The sequence below is a fragment of the Apteryx mantelli genome, chromosome 7 (assembly GCF_036417845.1).
Source record: "Apteryx mantelli isolate bAptMan1 chromosome 7, bAptMan1.hap1, whole genome shotgun sequence".
In the NCBI taxonomy this organism is placed as follows: Eukaryota; Metazoa; Chordata; class Aves; order Apterygiformes; family Apterygidae; genus Apteryx; species Apteryx mantelli.
This window is the reverse complement of record NC_089984.1, coordinates 42,155,119-42,170,607: the sequence shown is the minus strand read 5'-3', so window position 1 is coordinate 42,170,607 and position 15,489 is coordinate 42,155,119. Positions and strand designations below refer to the sequence as shown.

The 15,489-nt window shown below is 43.3% G+C and overlaps 1 protein-coding gene across 1 annotated transcript in view; it reads left to right on the top strand.

Annotated features, from left to right (window-relative positions):
- The first annotated feature begins 441 nt into the window (after positions 1-441).
- The window catches only part of C7H10orf90 (chromosome 7 C10orf90 homolog), a 62,446-nt gene continuing 47,398 nt past the window's right edge, over positions 442-15,489 (top strand). Inside the window, exon 1 of the mRNA XM_067299628.1 lies at positions 442-553. Within this exon, the coding sequence (XP_067155729.1) occupies positions 442-553 (112 nt within the window). The remainder of the gene's footprint in view (positions 554-15,489) is intronic.

Here is a 15,489-nt window from a genome sequence, read left to right as displayed (position 1 = left end):
AATATTTAAGTCAAGAAGATGAAACATTCATGTGCTGCAGCTAGATACCGTCGCTGTAGCTGGACGGACCTGTGCCTGCCTGAACAGGGGTGGAAATGCACCACAGAATTCATATTCGAGCAATAAAACCTGCATTCGGAGACACAAATTCTAACCAATCAGACTAAACAAACCAGCGGGCCCGGGGTTTTATCGTCGCGGACAACCGTCATTAATCCGGCGCGCTCTTCCCGCAGACAAAGGACAAGACGAGCCGCTTCGTTTGCGCTGCCTGAACGGCATGCTAATGCGGGCTGGCATGAATTATTCACGCTGCTGCCCGCGCAGGCACAGCCTGGCTTTGCCTGTTACCATTGCAACAAGTGGCTGCCGGCCCGGCAAGTAGATATGCCTTCCGGAGAGGCGAGAGCCGCGCTGCTCGGCGGCGCCCGCCGCAGCCCGATGGATTTTAAGGTTAAGCCGTCTGCGAAATGGACCCAGGACGCGCAGTCTTTCGTAACTCAGATCTGCTTCACCGTGAACTACTGCTCTTGGAAGAAGACGTGTTGCTTCGGTAAGTTCGTGCAACTTTTGACGTTTTCGGGATCCCTTGTCAGCCGTCTGCAGTTCACGGTACATAAAACATGTCGTTTTTTATCAGTTTTTCTAAAAACAGCCTGCATTCTTTTTGCTTTCAAAATGACCTAAAGGATCCTGAAAAGGCATTCAGTGCCTTTATTTCGAACCCTAGAATATGTGTAAACACTATCTACAGAACTGACACTGAAGTTAAAATCAAGCCTTCTTATATTAACTTGTATAATTTAATATATACTTCCCGGTATTCAAATGGCTGTAGCACACTATTAAAACTGAATATATTTATGATCCAAGTTTGATTTATTGCAACCAGAACTGAGACTAATATACCTCAGTGTCAAACTAGAGAAGCTGAATAAAATTATATTACTTTTCATAAGAAATTTTGGTTCTTTCCTGTAAGTATAATGATGCTCTTTATTCAGCTAAGTACATTTCTGATTAGTTTGGGAATAGAAACTGCGACTCGTATAACATTCTTATGATGCATTAACTATACTGTCACATTGTAAAATAGTTGAAAAGCGTTAGTAACTTAATGTATTTTTCCAAGGATAGAAAGGAGATATATTTTGTGTGTAAAGCATATGGCAGTGATGAAGTAAGGCTAGACTTACTTGTCCTTTATTAGTATAAGGTGCAAAACACCTAAAAGTTTTGCTTTATTACTCAGTATCTGTACAGCTGTAGTATTTGGCTCAATTTTTTGTCTGATTTTTGTCCAGCAGCGATACCTTCGGTATCGTGCTAGAACTCTCCGGCAGCTCACTAGAACTTAGCACAGAAAAATAATGGAAATAAAAAAGTCAGCTCCCGAGAGCAGAGGCCAGGAATAGGAACATGAATATGAAATGAAACATGAAAAAGTTTTGATGCGGGACAGCAAGCTCTTCCTCTTCATACTTGTTTGTTTTTAACTAGATAGTACAAGTTCTGCTTCTTGTACTTTTTCTTTGTTTTGCTCATGAAAGCATTTTATATGTCATCCAAAAGAAAGTTATATTTTGAAGGGATAAAAGTACAGCATAGTGATATCTAGTGCTATAATTAATTAAATGTCCTACATATGTTTTAAACAAAAAAAGCCCAAGGTGAAAATAGGGATATGTATACAAAAGGAGATATGCAAACAATAGGTGCAATCCTGCTATCCTTACTCATAAGAGTAATCCTCATTCATGGAAGTAATCCTACATCAGCAAGCGCTGGAGCACAGGGCCCATGTTTTTCAAGGAGATAACTGTATCTGTCTTACCTGGCTGTTCTGTAATGTAATTTTTGCAACACAATTTTTAGTGATGAGTTTCAATGCATTGAAGTGATAATATTAAATTAGACTTTACCAAATGTCTATTTTGCTTCTAAAAGTTTAGAAGAGAAAAATGGAATAATGCATTACATGTGTCAGGAAGAAGGTACAAACCCCGCACAGTTTATTACAGAAATGTGCTTGCAGTGGAATAGCACTACTCACCTTGGTAACTGCATTTGTAGAATATTCTTTTTTGATATGTGAAGCATATAAACTTTGCTTCTTTTAAAGTGTTTAGGATACAACTTTGGCATAAAATCACCATGACATATGATGTCTCATGAAGTACACAGAGGTCACCATGAAAGCGATGTTGATACATTTAGTTCAGCTTTCTGATTTAAAAATACATGGGTTTTGCGGTGATGTCCTATGAATATTTTTATTGCTATTGTGGGGCCAAATCTTGCCGAAATAGCGCCTAGAGATCTGCTTGTGGAGCAATGTATTTATGTAAATGCTGTGGTTGTGCTACGCTCCTCCCCTGCTCCGCTTTGCAGTTCTGCGCTTCCCGTTGCAAGACCGCGTAGTTCTGCCTTGTGATCCAGGATGGGGCTGCCGAGCACCTCTGCGCTCTTCCCCAGACAGTGCTACTGTTAATGAGGGAAAACTAACTACTTAAAAGCTTCTGGTGCCATAGGCTTGAGAAGAATATACAGTATTGGACTGTTCCTGGTGCTCTGTGAGCCGTCAACCTCTGCTTGTGCTGGATCCCAACTATACCAGTACCGATATGAATGTTATCCTATAACCACAACAGTAATTGCCATGATAAAATGCATATAATATGGGCATATTCTCTTGGGTGCACATTGAAGAAATGAGATGAAAAAGCATTTGAAATCGGTATTAAGTATTTGTTGGCTTTTTCTTAGTTGCATTGAGATATCAAGAACGAATTGATTATTCTCTAATTAGCTTCATGGCAAGGATTCTGAGTTTGTGTATTTGCAAATTGGTGTACTATATTAGTGGTACCTATTTGCACAGAGATGTTATACCGAAATAGTCTAGGTTTAGGCTACGCAGCTGTTCTGGGCAGTAGAGAGCTGGAAGCAATAAAATGACCTGTGCCAAAGGCCTGGAGAGGCAGACTGGCTGCTGCTGGTAAGGGAGAAACTGGAGTGACCCTTAGCAGCAGCATCTGTTTTCCCTTACTCTGTCCAGGCTCCCAAGGGGAGCATTAAGTCCCCCAAGGTAGGTCCATTTCTATCACCTACCCACCCTGTGGCAGGGGCAACTCAATTTTTAGTCATTGCAGAATCCCTCAGGCGTTAGGATTACACATTAGCTTGAACTTTGTGAACACTTTTTTTTTTCCTAGATCCCTTCTCCTTTGTTTGTTGAATTATAAAAGATCACGCACAGCTGTTTTTGTTTAAGGATCTCCTCCTGGCAATGGGCAGGGATCAGATGCCCATTTTGATTTTTACTAGCTTTTGTTGATTTGAGAGCTGGTTGATCACATACATTTATTGAAATATCTTTATAATATGGCCAAAAAGAAAAAAAAAAGTGTTCTAGAACGGCTCAGCTCATTTTGTATCAAGAATCATATGTGTGCAAATTTGGGACAGCCTGCTTCTTTTCTTTGCATATGCGAAGTATGTATATTTAAAGAGGCATTCTCTGTACTCCCTGATAGTTCATCCTCATGTCTCTATTGAAGAGGATATGATTGTCCCCTTGCTTTCCACCCAAGGCAGCTGGATGCTTAGTCCTCGCTATTTCCCCAGGTTAAAAGCCCTGCAAGAACGGAGCTATGGGAGCGCGTGTTGCAAGCGGTGGTAAGGGCAGGCTCTTCAAGGCTTGGCAGAGTTTTCTGCTCTGCTTTGCACCAGCAGTGTATGCCGGCGCTTAGGTGGCAGTGACATGACCACAGCGGTTTGCAGCCCTCCTGCCTGGCTGCAGCACTGCTGTGGTTGTACGGGCTTCGCTGTTTCGCCGTGGCATCGTGCTGAGGTTACCTACGTGGGGCTTCCAAATAGATAGCAGTTAAGCAAGAACAAGGTGTTTGAAATGATATCGACCTGCAGTTCTGAGCACAAGTAGCGTGCAAGGGCTCAAAATAAGAAAGAAGTTTTAAAGCACAGGTAGCGAAATTTTTTCTGGCTGCTGTTTTGCAGTTGACTGGGAGTCTGTGGCAGGGAAAGCAGAAAGACTAGAAAAGCTAGTATGCAGCCTACACAATGTGCAGATTGAACACGTTCTGGGAATGCGGCCTGAGAAAGCCTAGAGCTAGCTCAGTGTAAAGCCCCTTATTTTCCTAGTCCCTCAGGTCAGAGCCACGTAGCAGGAACTTCAGCCAGGGTACCAGGATGTGCTCTCTGTCCATGGAGCAGAGCCTGCAGCAAAGCATCCTCTCTGCTGTCCTGCATGTCCTTGTAGCAGGACGTGCCCGGTTTGCTTCGTGTTGGACCCTGGACAGGGGAATGCAGCGTGCATGCCCAGGAGACCAGTCCCTGGAGGAAGGGAACCGTGAGCCATTGCAGATGAATCAGTTTGGGTCTTTAACCATACTGGAAGACTAAACCAACAGTCCTACCTTAAGTATATACTTATTACTAGCTTCCTAGTAGCTTCTAAGTGGAAAAACTAGGGATCTCTGAAATCAAAAAACTTGTTCTTCTTCAAGACAGGCTTCTCTTGCAGTCACAGATGGGTCTTCCTGTACCTTTTCCTGGGTGGAAGCTGTCTTAGTTCCCAGCCGGTCCAAATTTGTTCAGTACTGCTTGAGGATTTTCTCATAGAGAGCTCTTGTAAGGTAGCTTGTTGTGACAATTAATTACCCATTTACAACAACAACAAAAATCAAAACTCATTATCTGCTCATATAGGATAAAACCATAAATGTTTTTTAGACCTAGATCTTATTTAAACCAAGTTGGCTAGATTGTGTCCTTGGGCACCGCCAATACTGTCATGGTCGCAGAGCAGTGGGTTGCCCTTCGTGCGCTGCTGAGGGTGCTTGAAACCCTGTGGGTTTTGTGACAGTGCACCCCTGCAGTTCCCCAGGACCCACACAGCAGCCTGCCCCCTTCCCTAGCATCATTAAGATCTTAGTTTCTCTTTGATCCTAAGGTTATACTTTGGCAGAGTAAATTATTCCAGCTTGAGCATAACGAGAGACTTATTTCCCATTTACGATCCATCGATTTTGCTGTGGTATTTCTTTGCAGATGTGCTAGGTCAGGTAATTTTGGTTTAGCAGTGTATTGGGATTTTCTTTTTGAGTTTTATCTGATATGACCGCACATATTAGGTAGGACAACAGCACAGATAAAACTGGGATGCATATGAACTTTTTAAAACAAAGATATTTACTTTTCCTCTGCCAGTTCCTTTGCTGTAAATGCAGTTCTGTAACTGAGAGCGGCCAGGCTTGGAGGAGAGTCAGTCCTTACTTGCTTTTGTGGTCCATCACAACCCCAGGTTGCTATTTCTCCAGGGTATGTTGCAAGACTTTCTTCTTTCATACAACATTTCTCTGGTTTCACGTAACATTTCTGTCTCTGTATCTCCGCAGAGAGGGAGAGGTGGGCAGGGGAAAGTCACAGTCAAACCCATGTGGTTGGGCATGGGCCCAAGCCTGCCTCAAATTAGACTCGGTAATATGCAACACGCATTAATCACGGTCGTGTGACTGTGTAACACCTTCGTCACACTTCATACAGCTTGTAAAGTCCATGAAGTGAATGATTCATCCCTAGATTTTGAACTTGCCCAGTTCTTTGGGAAAGTGCATTTCTGGCTCGCATGGGACTTCAGGAATTAGCTGGGCTCTGGCAGTTTTTGCTTTGTGTGCACCCAGTCGTGACACCTAGTGATGTCCGAGGAAGATGTGATTTCTGAAGCAGAGGAGCAGGCAGCGGGCTAGACGAGGGGACCCCAAACTCTTTCCTACCTGAGCTACAGATGATAAAATCGTTCAGAGCTACAGAGGGGGAAGTTCTAGATCTGAATGTCAGCCTTAAGATATTTAAATGCCTAAGTGTTTTCATGGCAGATGGGTGAAGCATCTCTTCTGGTTCTGAACTCTCTACCAGATGAGGAAAAAAACTTGACTGCAGACTTTTTATTGCACAGACTTCAAGAACGCATGGTGACTTGTCTATAGTATGCTTTTTTGCACTGCAAGTACAGCTACCTGGAAGAGTGTATTCATTTATTAGTTGACAGTGGTGTCTTCAAAATGATCTCTAGCATTAAAAAGTGGTAAATGATGGTATGCTTTCAGAGGTAAAGCCGTTTGATTTTTAGCATAATTTGCTTACATTAGAAGTATTAGTAGACACTGGCATCTCCCTCAAACTTCTACAGTAATGAACAACTGTTGGAAACTGTTTGATATCTCCATGGTTTGAGGCATCAATGGCCCCAGAGAGACATTATTTTTCAATCAAGTCTTTAATTATTTCCTGAGTTGAAAAGGAGTTAATCTGTCACTGGCAAGATAGTTACTTCAGTTGTGGGTGAATCTTAAAAAACCTTTTTAGTTGCTGTCAAAATCAAGTGATCTGAGTGAATTATTCTGAATAATGTGGCATTTTTCTGTAGCAACTACTTTGTCATTTTTGGTGTTTTCTCATTTCTTGGCACCAAAGTTCCCGGAGCTTTGTTCTATGAGCTACAGTGCAATTATTTTTATGATCCACTCCTTTGGCATAGTGTCTGACATCTGACAGTCCACCAGGAGCAACTGAGAAAACTGTGCATACACTACTGCCAGTCTTACAGCAGTTACTGCTGCGTATTTTGAACATGAATAATCTTCCCTGCAGTCCCTGCACAGGATGCACAGCCTCTGTCTAAGTGCTATACCTTGACGTGTTGATGCCATGTTACCATTAATACTCAGGGTCCTGCTCCAGGTGGGGATGAATGAAAGCAACTAACAGTATGTTGTTGCTACCTATATGTAGCCTTTGGTTATGATTAAAGACCCTCAGCTTTGTAAGGGAGAGAGGAGGTAATGGTGCAAAACAAACATATGCTCAAAAGTGACAAAATTAACTATTGCTAGTTATTTCGAAAGTCTTTAGGAAGATGAAAAAGCCAATAGGATATGGATAGTTTCCCTTATATCTCCTACATAAAGGCCATGATAAATATATGGGGAAAAAAAGCTATCCTTAATGTCGAAAGACTGAGCAGAAGGTAACGCTAGCTGCAGTTCTTCTAGTAGCTTACAGCTCATCTGGAATCATGGATCCCTCTGAATTTCATCGACTGAGGTTCTCGTGGTCTGGACTTTCGGTATCTTTGGAGACTGAGCTCGCAGCCGGGCAGTCTGGGCAAGTAACTCTCAGCCGCTTCACTCGGACGTCTCTGCGGGGAAGTGGCTGCGGTGCCGAGCCGCCCCAGCCCGCCGCCGTCTCTTCTGAGGCTGCCGACCGCTTCTCTTCTCAGCCTACAAAGGAGCCCGACCTCCTTTGCCTCTCGCCGCCTGGCTCTGAAGTTGTTCTCCTCTTGTCGGCACATCAGAGCCCACCTGCAACTCAGGACCGCCGAGCCTCGCTGCCGAGGGAGCTCACAGAAACTCGGCCGGCAGGAAAACTTTCAGGGAGCCTTAGGGCTTTTGTTTGAAATACCGGGATGTGCCGGAAGATTTGCTACCATCTTTCAGAGCTTACTCAGAAGGGTGCTCTGAACACTTGCAATGAGCGTATTAGTGCTCTCCGTGACAAGCGTTCCTCATTTACGTAGCCGTGAAATGAATCTTTTTGAAGGAAGGGGAATCCAGTAAATCCTACCTGGCTTATCCTGACAGAAACAACACCAGTTGCAATACAGCATCATATGTAATACTGGAGCAGCATCAGGCTTTATCAGGCAAAGTCTAGAAGATAAGGAAAGATGCACTAAGCCAGCACAGTACCGGTCTGGCTCTCCCTACCCCAGCGTTTCGGCCACATTTATGGAACAAATACATTTGCAGCTGTCACAAGACTGTGCATGTAACTCAGTCCTAGCCGCAGCTTGTTCGGGTAGCTGGAGCTGTCTTGCAAGGGTATTAAATACGCATCTTTTTCATTTTCAGTAATATCAGGGTTTAACAGGCAAAGTCCTCCACAAAGCCTCACAGCAGGAGAATGCTTTTTTCCCCATGTGATCCGTTTTTATTAACAGATTACTTTTTAGGTTGGCTTGTACTCTGAACGCAAGGTTTAATCAACAGCTATGTTGCTGGCTATTGCCTTGCTGGAATTCGGTTCAGCCGTCCTTTTGCTCATGTGACCGAGTGACTGAAAATGGGACACCCATTAAAATGAAGGAGGGCAGTCACCTTCATTAATAATATTGTGCAGGGTTTCAGCAGCACTTGCTAAGCAGTCTGCAGCGAGGTTCAGTGCTAACTAACTGCAAATAGCACAAAGTTCCTAAGGGCAATTTTAAAAAATATGTCAAGCCAGGTGGTTTCGTTCTTGCTTCCTACGTTTAGAATTGAGCTTGTACAATACAACGTGCATCGTAACACTGAGTGTGATATTTCGCAGAGTGCACTGTGGACGTATCTCTCATACAAACCTTTCCATGTAGAATGTAATGGTTGGAGGGAGATGCAGAACCAAACAAAAGAAATGGAAAACCTGAATGTCAGAATGGACATAGCAGAACGCTAACTGCTGCTCCAGTAGATTTAGGAGGGTTGCTATGGTTTCTTTTATAGAAATGTTCCAGCCACAGAAATGACTCTTGCAAACAATGCTGTATGTAGGTGTAAAGAAATGTATCACACATGCAGCATCAGCCTGTGCATTTAGTACCGAAGACGGGGCCAAGCACACCGGGGAGCCGTCCACCCCTGATGGGCGCTGTGTCCATCGGTTCAGGCGGTTCTCTACCAAGCCTCTCCTTAAAATTAAATTGTCATAATGTAACTGAAAACAGCCTCGTGGCTACAGCTTTTGTTTGGTGCAAAGTTCAGCACACTCTGTGTCGTTGCTAAAACACCCAAGCCGTTATTTTTCTGTAGTATCCTCCTCTTTTTGTTATCTCATCTTTCTGTATTTCTCGACTGAAATTTTTAGGACAAACCCTGCTTTTTTCTTTTCTTTTTCCCCTCTTTGACTGCCTAGTGCTTAGAACAACAGCTCCTGACCTAGTTCTGTCTTTTAATTGCTGCTGCAATATGGATGTTAATTCCTGCTAGGGTCCAGATGTATTGAGGGTGTGCTGCGCGTGCCAGGGCCAGTGCCATTTACCTTATAGGCCAGTGTTTCTCAACCCTTTGAACTCAAGGAGCCTTTTTGAAAAACTCTTAAACCATCATCGCATATTTCACTATTGTCTGTTGGTGGGAAACAGAGACAATAACTGTTAATTTAAATGCTAATACGTATTTTTCTTTTACAGCTTAGTTTGCTTTATTGTTTTCTAAGTTTCAACTAAAAATAGTAACGAAGATGAGATGACTGTGCTCCTTGGGCTTGCACCCTCCCATGCCCAAATGAACCTGCCCATCGGCACTGACAATGGCTAAGAGCCCTTCTCTGATTGTAGATACTTAATATTTTTGACGTTTTTTCACGACCATTTTTGATGCCTTATGGATATTAGTTGTATAAGAATAGGGCATCAAAGACTGTAGGTATTATGCATCTGGTGGAGAACATAACTTGATGAACACAGTGTTAGAGTACGAAAGAGTACTTTTTTGAACCACAGTTTAAATTTTGTTCACATAAATTACGTTGGGCTTTAACTCTCTCCACTTTAGAGTAAACACTGGCTAGGCTTAGAGTATTCTATGCATCCTACAGATTTCCTCTATCAGCTGATGTTTAGCTGCTGTGTTTAGCTAAGATTTCCCTCTTCTTCTCTCATCAAACGGGTAGTGAAGGCAAGTTATCCATATGCCCTCTACAAACCACTCCATGCTTAATTTTAGTCATCCATGACTGTAGATTTTGAAAGATGTAGGAATCCTTTAGGAGGAAAAAAATTGCACAGGTAAGAACATAAGCTGGTGTAGGTTAGTCTAAATCTGAAATAGTGGGATGCACTAGTATTCAATCAGCATAAAAGAGTTTAATTAACCACAAAATGGGGGGAAAAAAAAAAACAGTTTCGGAGGTACACATAAGCATGCCCTACCCATGCCCTGCACAGACAAGGCACGTGTGGAGGTGTTTTTCGTTTATGTTTTGCCCATTGATGTAGAATGCAAAAAAGAAGAGGCAATAACATACCATAGAGCCAGGGAAAGCATCGAAAGCTGAGGACACGGCCTCGCACAAGCAGTGGGAAAAGAAAGCTGGAAGAGCACATGTGCGTTGGGCTGAGCACGGGCAAAAGCGTCTTTGAACTAGAGCGCAGAAGCTGTCGGAGATGTGGCTCCACGGGCACGTAAGGAATCACGGCTTTGCCCAGCCTTTGAGAGGGCCCCATCGAGGACGCTTGCCTCCCTCGTTACACCGAAAACTGCCTGCCAGGCTCTGCCAAAGAGCGGAAGGAAGCACAGCCACTTCAAACTGTTACCGCAGTGATGTATGGTGGACACGATGTATAATGCAGCTTGTTCTCATAGCGGACATAACATCACTGTCTTACATTATTAGTGGCATTTGATGTACAACACAACTGTATTTAATTAGCTAACTAAAATGCATCTCTTGCCAAAGGAGAACAAATCACCTTCTTGGAGAAATGCCTCGTAAAGGGATGAATTAAAAAAAAAAGGATTGTACAAGCCAAGAGACATAGAAATTTAGTACTTTAATACCCAAGACCCCAGAGGAAGCTGTTGGACCTTGTAGCTGAGATTTGAGAATACAAAACAGCAATTTAACAGTAAGATAAATCTCTTTAAAAGGGAACTGTAATTATATCACCTACAAACATTTTAGAACAGCAAATTCAAATTAATCTAAAACTTACAAGTAAATTAGCACAAAGTATCTTCTGTGCTCAAAGGATAAGTACTTTTACGTCAGGGAAAAGGGCCTCGTGTTCCTCATCCAGAGGGCTGAAACCTTGCCTTAAGGGCAAAATTCAGCCATGTCCCACGGAGCCGTGACTAGCGCAACCGCACTTGGGTTGTCCCCTTCATCCCCGCACTCACAGCGGCAACGTGAGATTATTAAATAAGGTTTGATCATCTCTTCACACCCTCCGTGGGGGCGGGAGGCTGCGTGCGCGTGGCGGCTCGCGAGGGGCATCGGCGCTGGGCTCTCGCCTCGTCTTGGTGGGGCTGACGGCGACGTCGCCACGCTGCCGAAAGCCAAGGTCTCACGCGGCCGCGAGCAGAGCCTTTGGCCAGCAGCTCAGATGTCTGCAGTCGCTTCCGTATCCGTCTCTCCCGTGGGAAATGCGGGCCGGTTTGCTTAGCATACTGAGCTAAGGAAAAGCAAGAGCCTGAGCAAGGGTCGCCGTCTTGCGTGCAGCATGTTAGCCAGGGCTGGGGCTCCCTTTCCAACCGCTGGCGCTGATGGACGATGATGGCAGATTGCTGCGCAGTGACTTAATCACACATGCTCATTTGCTGTCTAGATTTTCAGCGAGCTAGTCTGCCTGTTATTCACATTTGAATTCTGCTTTATTGCTTTTAAGGCTGTTTTTCTTCCCCTTTGTGCTCCTCAGGTAGCAACAGCATTTTAGCTTGTTTCTGGAAATCAGTAATAATGTTTCCTGAGACAATACATTTCTTTAATTTGTTGTTGTTCTGGTGTCTGACCCTCCCTGCTCACGCAGAGCTCTCCCTGGACTCGAGACTCTCTGTGCACTACATGTATCTTGAACACAGTTTATTTTAATCAGGGCTCCTGGAATTCTGTAATAGTTCAGGCTGATTTCTACAGTAAATTTGAATGCATTCAGCAAAAATATGTGCAGCCAGTGATCAAGCATAATTGCCAACAATTTCATACCCACTGAATCCTTGCCCGACTTTGAAATTCCTGGAACCCCATCTTTTCCATCACCATTTCAAGCAGGAATCTCTCAGTTGCCAGGGGATGGAATTTTTTTTGCGCTTACACGTGAAATAGTTTTAGCATGCAGTGGAGAATTACCCATACACTATTCTGGTTAATATCTGCTGGAATAAAAATGAAAGGACCAAAATGCAGTGAGAAGCAACCCTCTAGAGGTTCAGAGGCCAGGTTTGATATAGGTACTATCCAGACATCCAAATATTATTTGAATCTGTCTGCCGAATTTAGCTGGGGTTCTGACAATTACAGGCTGTCACAGGAGACTTCCACTTCTGCTCCTCACTCAATTACCAAGTCTCACGTGTCTCATAATTTTGCCATTGCTGTAAATAAAGTCAAATTCATTCTCTGTTTTCTTTACTATTCTAAGGGAAAAAAGAAGAGGCTGACTTCTAACACCTAGCGTGGAACAGAACTCATGCCGCAGATGAACACTTGGTTGACTTCAATTAAATACATTCAGCATACATTTAAATACATTAAATTATTCAGCAAATTTCAGGTTATTGGTGCAATCGGTTTAAAAAGCAAATCTTCCCATGTTAATTGTCCATTCCCAAATTCTTGCTACTAGATCATCTAGCACATAAAGGCTAAAAATACCAGATATACGTAAGCAATTTAGATACTCTTAACATTTTACAGAAGAGAATCTGTAGCAGACACAGCATTTTAGCATGCCACTAGGTTATGCTCAGTGTTACTGTATTTTCAGTAATGCATTCTGGTCCTTATGCATTCTAATACTTGTTTTGCTTTTTGACTGTCGCTGCGTGTTGAGAAGATGTTTACATTAAGCTATTCGTGACTCTTGGTCTTCTTCCTCAGTGATTAGCTGATTGCAGCTCAATAATGTTTGAGTAGCTCAAATTATTTCTTCTACTTCGTGTTTGTAGTGATTTGAGAGTCTGTCTATATACAACTTATGAACTGTGTCTCGTACCGCGACTCATTAAATGTGCCTATGTCAGGCAGGCTCCATTTCCAGTTTAAGCTTTTTCCTTCTCTAGCTTCTCCTCTTTTCCAATTGGGAAAATTCAAAGAAGGCTGATTCGCAAAGAAAAAAGGTAGCGACAGACAGTCATCCCTGGAAGCACTCCCCTGGCGAAATGAAACCCCTCGAAGCCTGGGGAGGGGTCGGTGCACGTCTTGAACAGGCCTCTGTGGCGCAGAGCATGTATCTTCGTTAAACAGTTTAGCAAGGGTGATAACGCAATGTTTGGAAATAGGCGGCTGCAGAAAGGAAACCCCACGGAAGAAATGTGGTTTAGCAAACAGTGATACATCCTGTGTTATAAAGCTCAGTGCCGCCTGTGTTTGTTTTACAGCAGCAAAAGGGAATAGCTGGGCTGCCATTCTTGATTCTTATTGTTTTAATGTACTTTACTGAAGTATTTTGTTGTAATGCAAAATGCACGAGCAGTCCCTGGAAGAAAGAGTCCCTTTTAGCCTCCCTGACTCCTTCACATGCTTTCTTTTATCCCACGAAACCTGTAATGTTTTATGTGGCCCGTCCTCTGCCCTGGCCGTTGGTTTGTCGTGGCAACTGGGGAAATCCACGCTTGAATCTCAGGTCCGGATTCCACTTCTTGTTTCTTGAAGCCCTTCAATAAGCTGTTTACTTATAACCAGAGAAACTAGCTGAGACAGCTAACAGTAGGAAATGGGTTTGGGCTGTGGACCCCGGTGTCTGGGAAGAAGACGGGAGTTGAGACATACCCTTCCCTCGGCCCCTGAGCGCTTTGGGCACCCTCCCCTCAGGCTGCCATCTGCTGTGACCCCTCAACCCTCTCGAGTTTTTCTGTCTCCCAAGTGTGAGACTTTTTGCATTGGATCAAGGGACCGGGGCACCTCGGGGGACATCCCTGGCTCAGTGCTGGAGGAGGGGAGCGTGATCTCCATCACAGCCCCTCCTTCGCCGTGCACGAGGCACAGCTGGGTAATAAGCTGCGGCGTGGACCAGGCTGACCAGCTGCACCCTGGCAGGAGGGCTGCAAATCAGGAAAAAAGGCACAAAACACCTCAAACGCAAGACCGAGGCACAAGGGTTAGAGGAGACTGTATGTGCCCCAGGACAACTGCTATGTGAAAATGAAGCTTCTTCAAAAACCACAGCTCAACGTAGACGTCCAGGTGTCAGGCACAGCCTCACCTTCCCCAATACCCTCTGCCACGCACAGCCGCAGGCTGCAAATAAGCCCAAATATGCCGAGATCCACAAAATGCCAAGCAGAAGGAAAAGGCTGTATTTGCACGGAGATTTCACCCAGGTTCTGCTGCTCACCAGTAGGTGCCGCGGAGGTAGAGGTGCAGTCTCTGTCTTTGGGCAAGTAGTGCCGTCACTGATGCTTTGTATTAGGAGGGCTCATTAACTTCATGGTGCTGTCTCTGAAGATAAAAACTGTTCTTTTTACAGTACTCTAGTTTTAACTGTGCCCTAGCTAAAGATTACCTCAACCTGCTATAATTTGAGCTGTTTCACTAATTGGTTTCTTGGTTCATTAGCCAAATTGCGCGTATGAAGGAAATGAAAAAAGTGCAAAATGAATTTCCCTTGCAATTCTCTGTTAAAAAAAAAAAGGTGAATAATAATTTTATGTTGAACAAAACATGTTACGTGACTTGCAATGGTAGAACTAGCTTTTAACTTCAGGATGTTTTAGGCTGTTGTAGCAGTCAAATGGTATTTGCCACCCTGAACACCCTGCGGGAAAATGATTCTCAACTGTCTTTTGTACTGACCTTGTGTGACACCAGGTCAGGAAAGTACATTTTAGTGTAATGATGTAGTGTGTCTCTCTTTTTATATGTGTGTGTATATATATAAAATCAAATTTTATTCAAAAACACTTTGTCATGGGCAGTTCCTCCTGATATATTGCTTTAAGTAGTGAGATAACAGAGATAAACTGCAAAAATCTTAACAAGTCAGCTTTCCCGCAGCAGAAGCTGGAGCTCTATTTCCACAACACCTTTGCACGTAACAAAAATACGATGTGTCTCTAGTTTACTCTTGCCAGTGCAGTGCATTCGGCTAAAAATCGAGGATTAACTCTGAGCAGCTAGAGGGAACAAATTCCACTAGTTCATCATCAGAGACCACTGCACAATTTAATCTGTTTTACGAATTTTCTACCATTGATTGTTACGGCATGACTGGGGCGCAGAAGGTCATTTGTGAGCACTGAATTGCTAGTTGTGTGACAGCAGAAAAAGAAGGCTAAAAGAAAGGTTAAATTAAAGAAGCTGCTAGAAGCTATTTTGGTAAGAGGAATGTATATTATCTAAATTAATGACAGTAAACCTCCAATTAGCTGAATGTTGATGCGGAATTACAGCTTTATAAGGTAAATACATGTTTCCTCCAGCCAAAGGGTTGGGTAAGGAAATGTTTAGCCTGCAAACTGTAATAGGTGGTTAAAAGTAGATTAACATTTTCTGTGTATTGGGGCACAATAACCTCACTGCTATTGTTGACAAATCTTTACAATAAATCTGTCATTGCTCCCTAACATCAATGCAGATAATGAAACTTATAATCTCATTCTCTAGGATATCTTACCATAATAAGGGGTGGGCAAAATCCTTGAACGTGCTCCTCGGTTTTTCGATAAACAGCTAAGCTTTTATTCTATAGCAGAGAATTCTTCTGTAGCTCTGTGT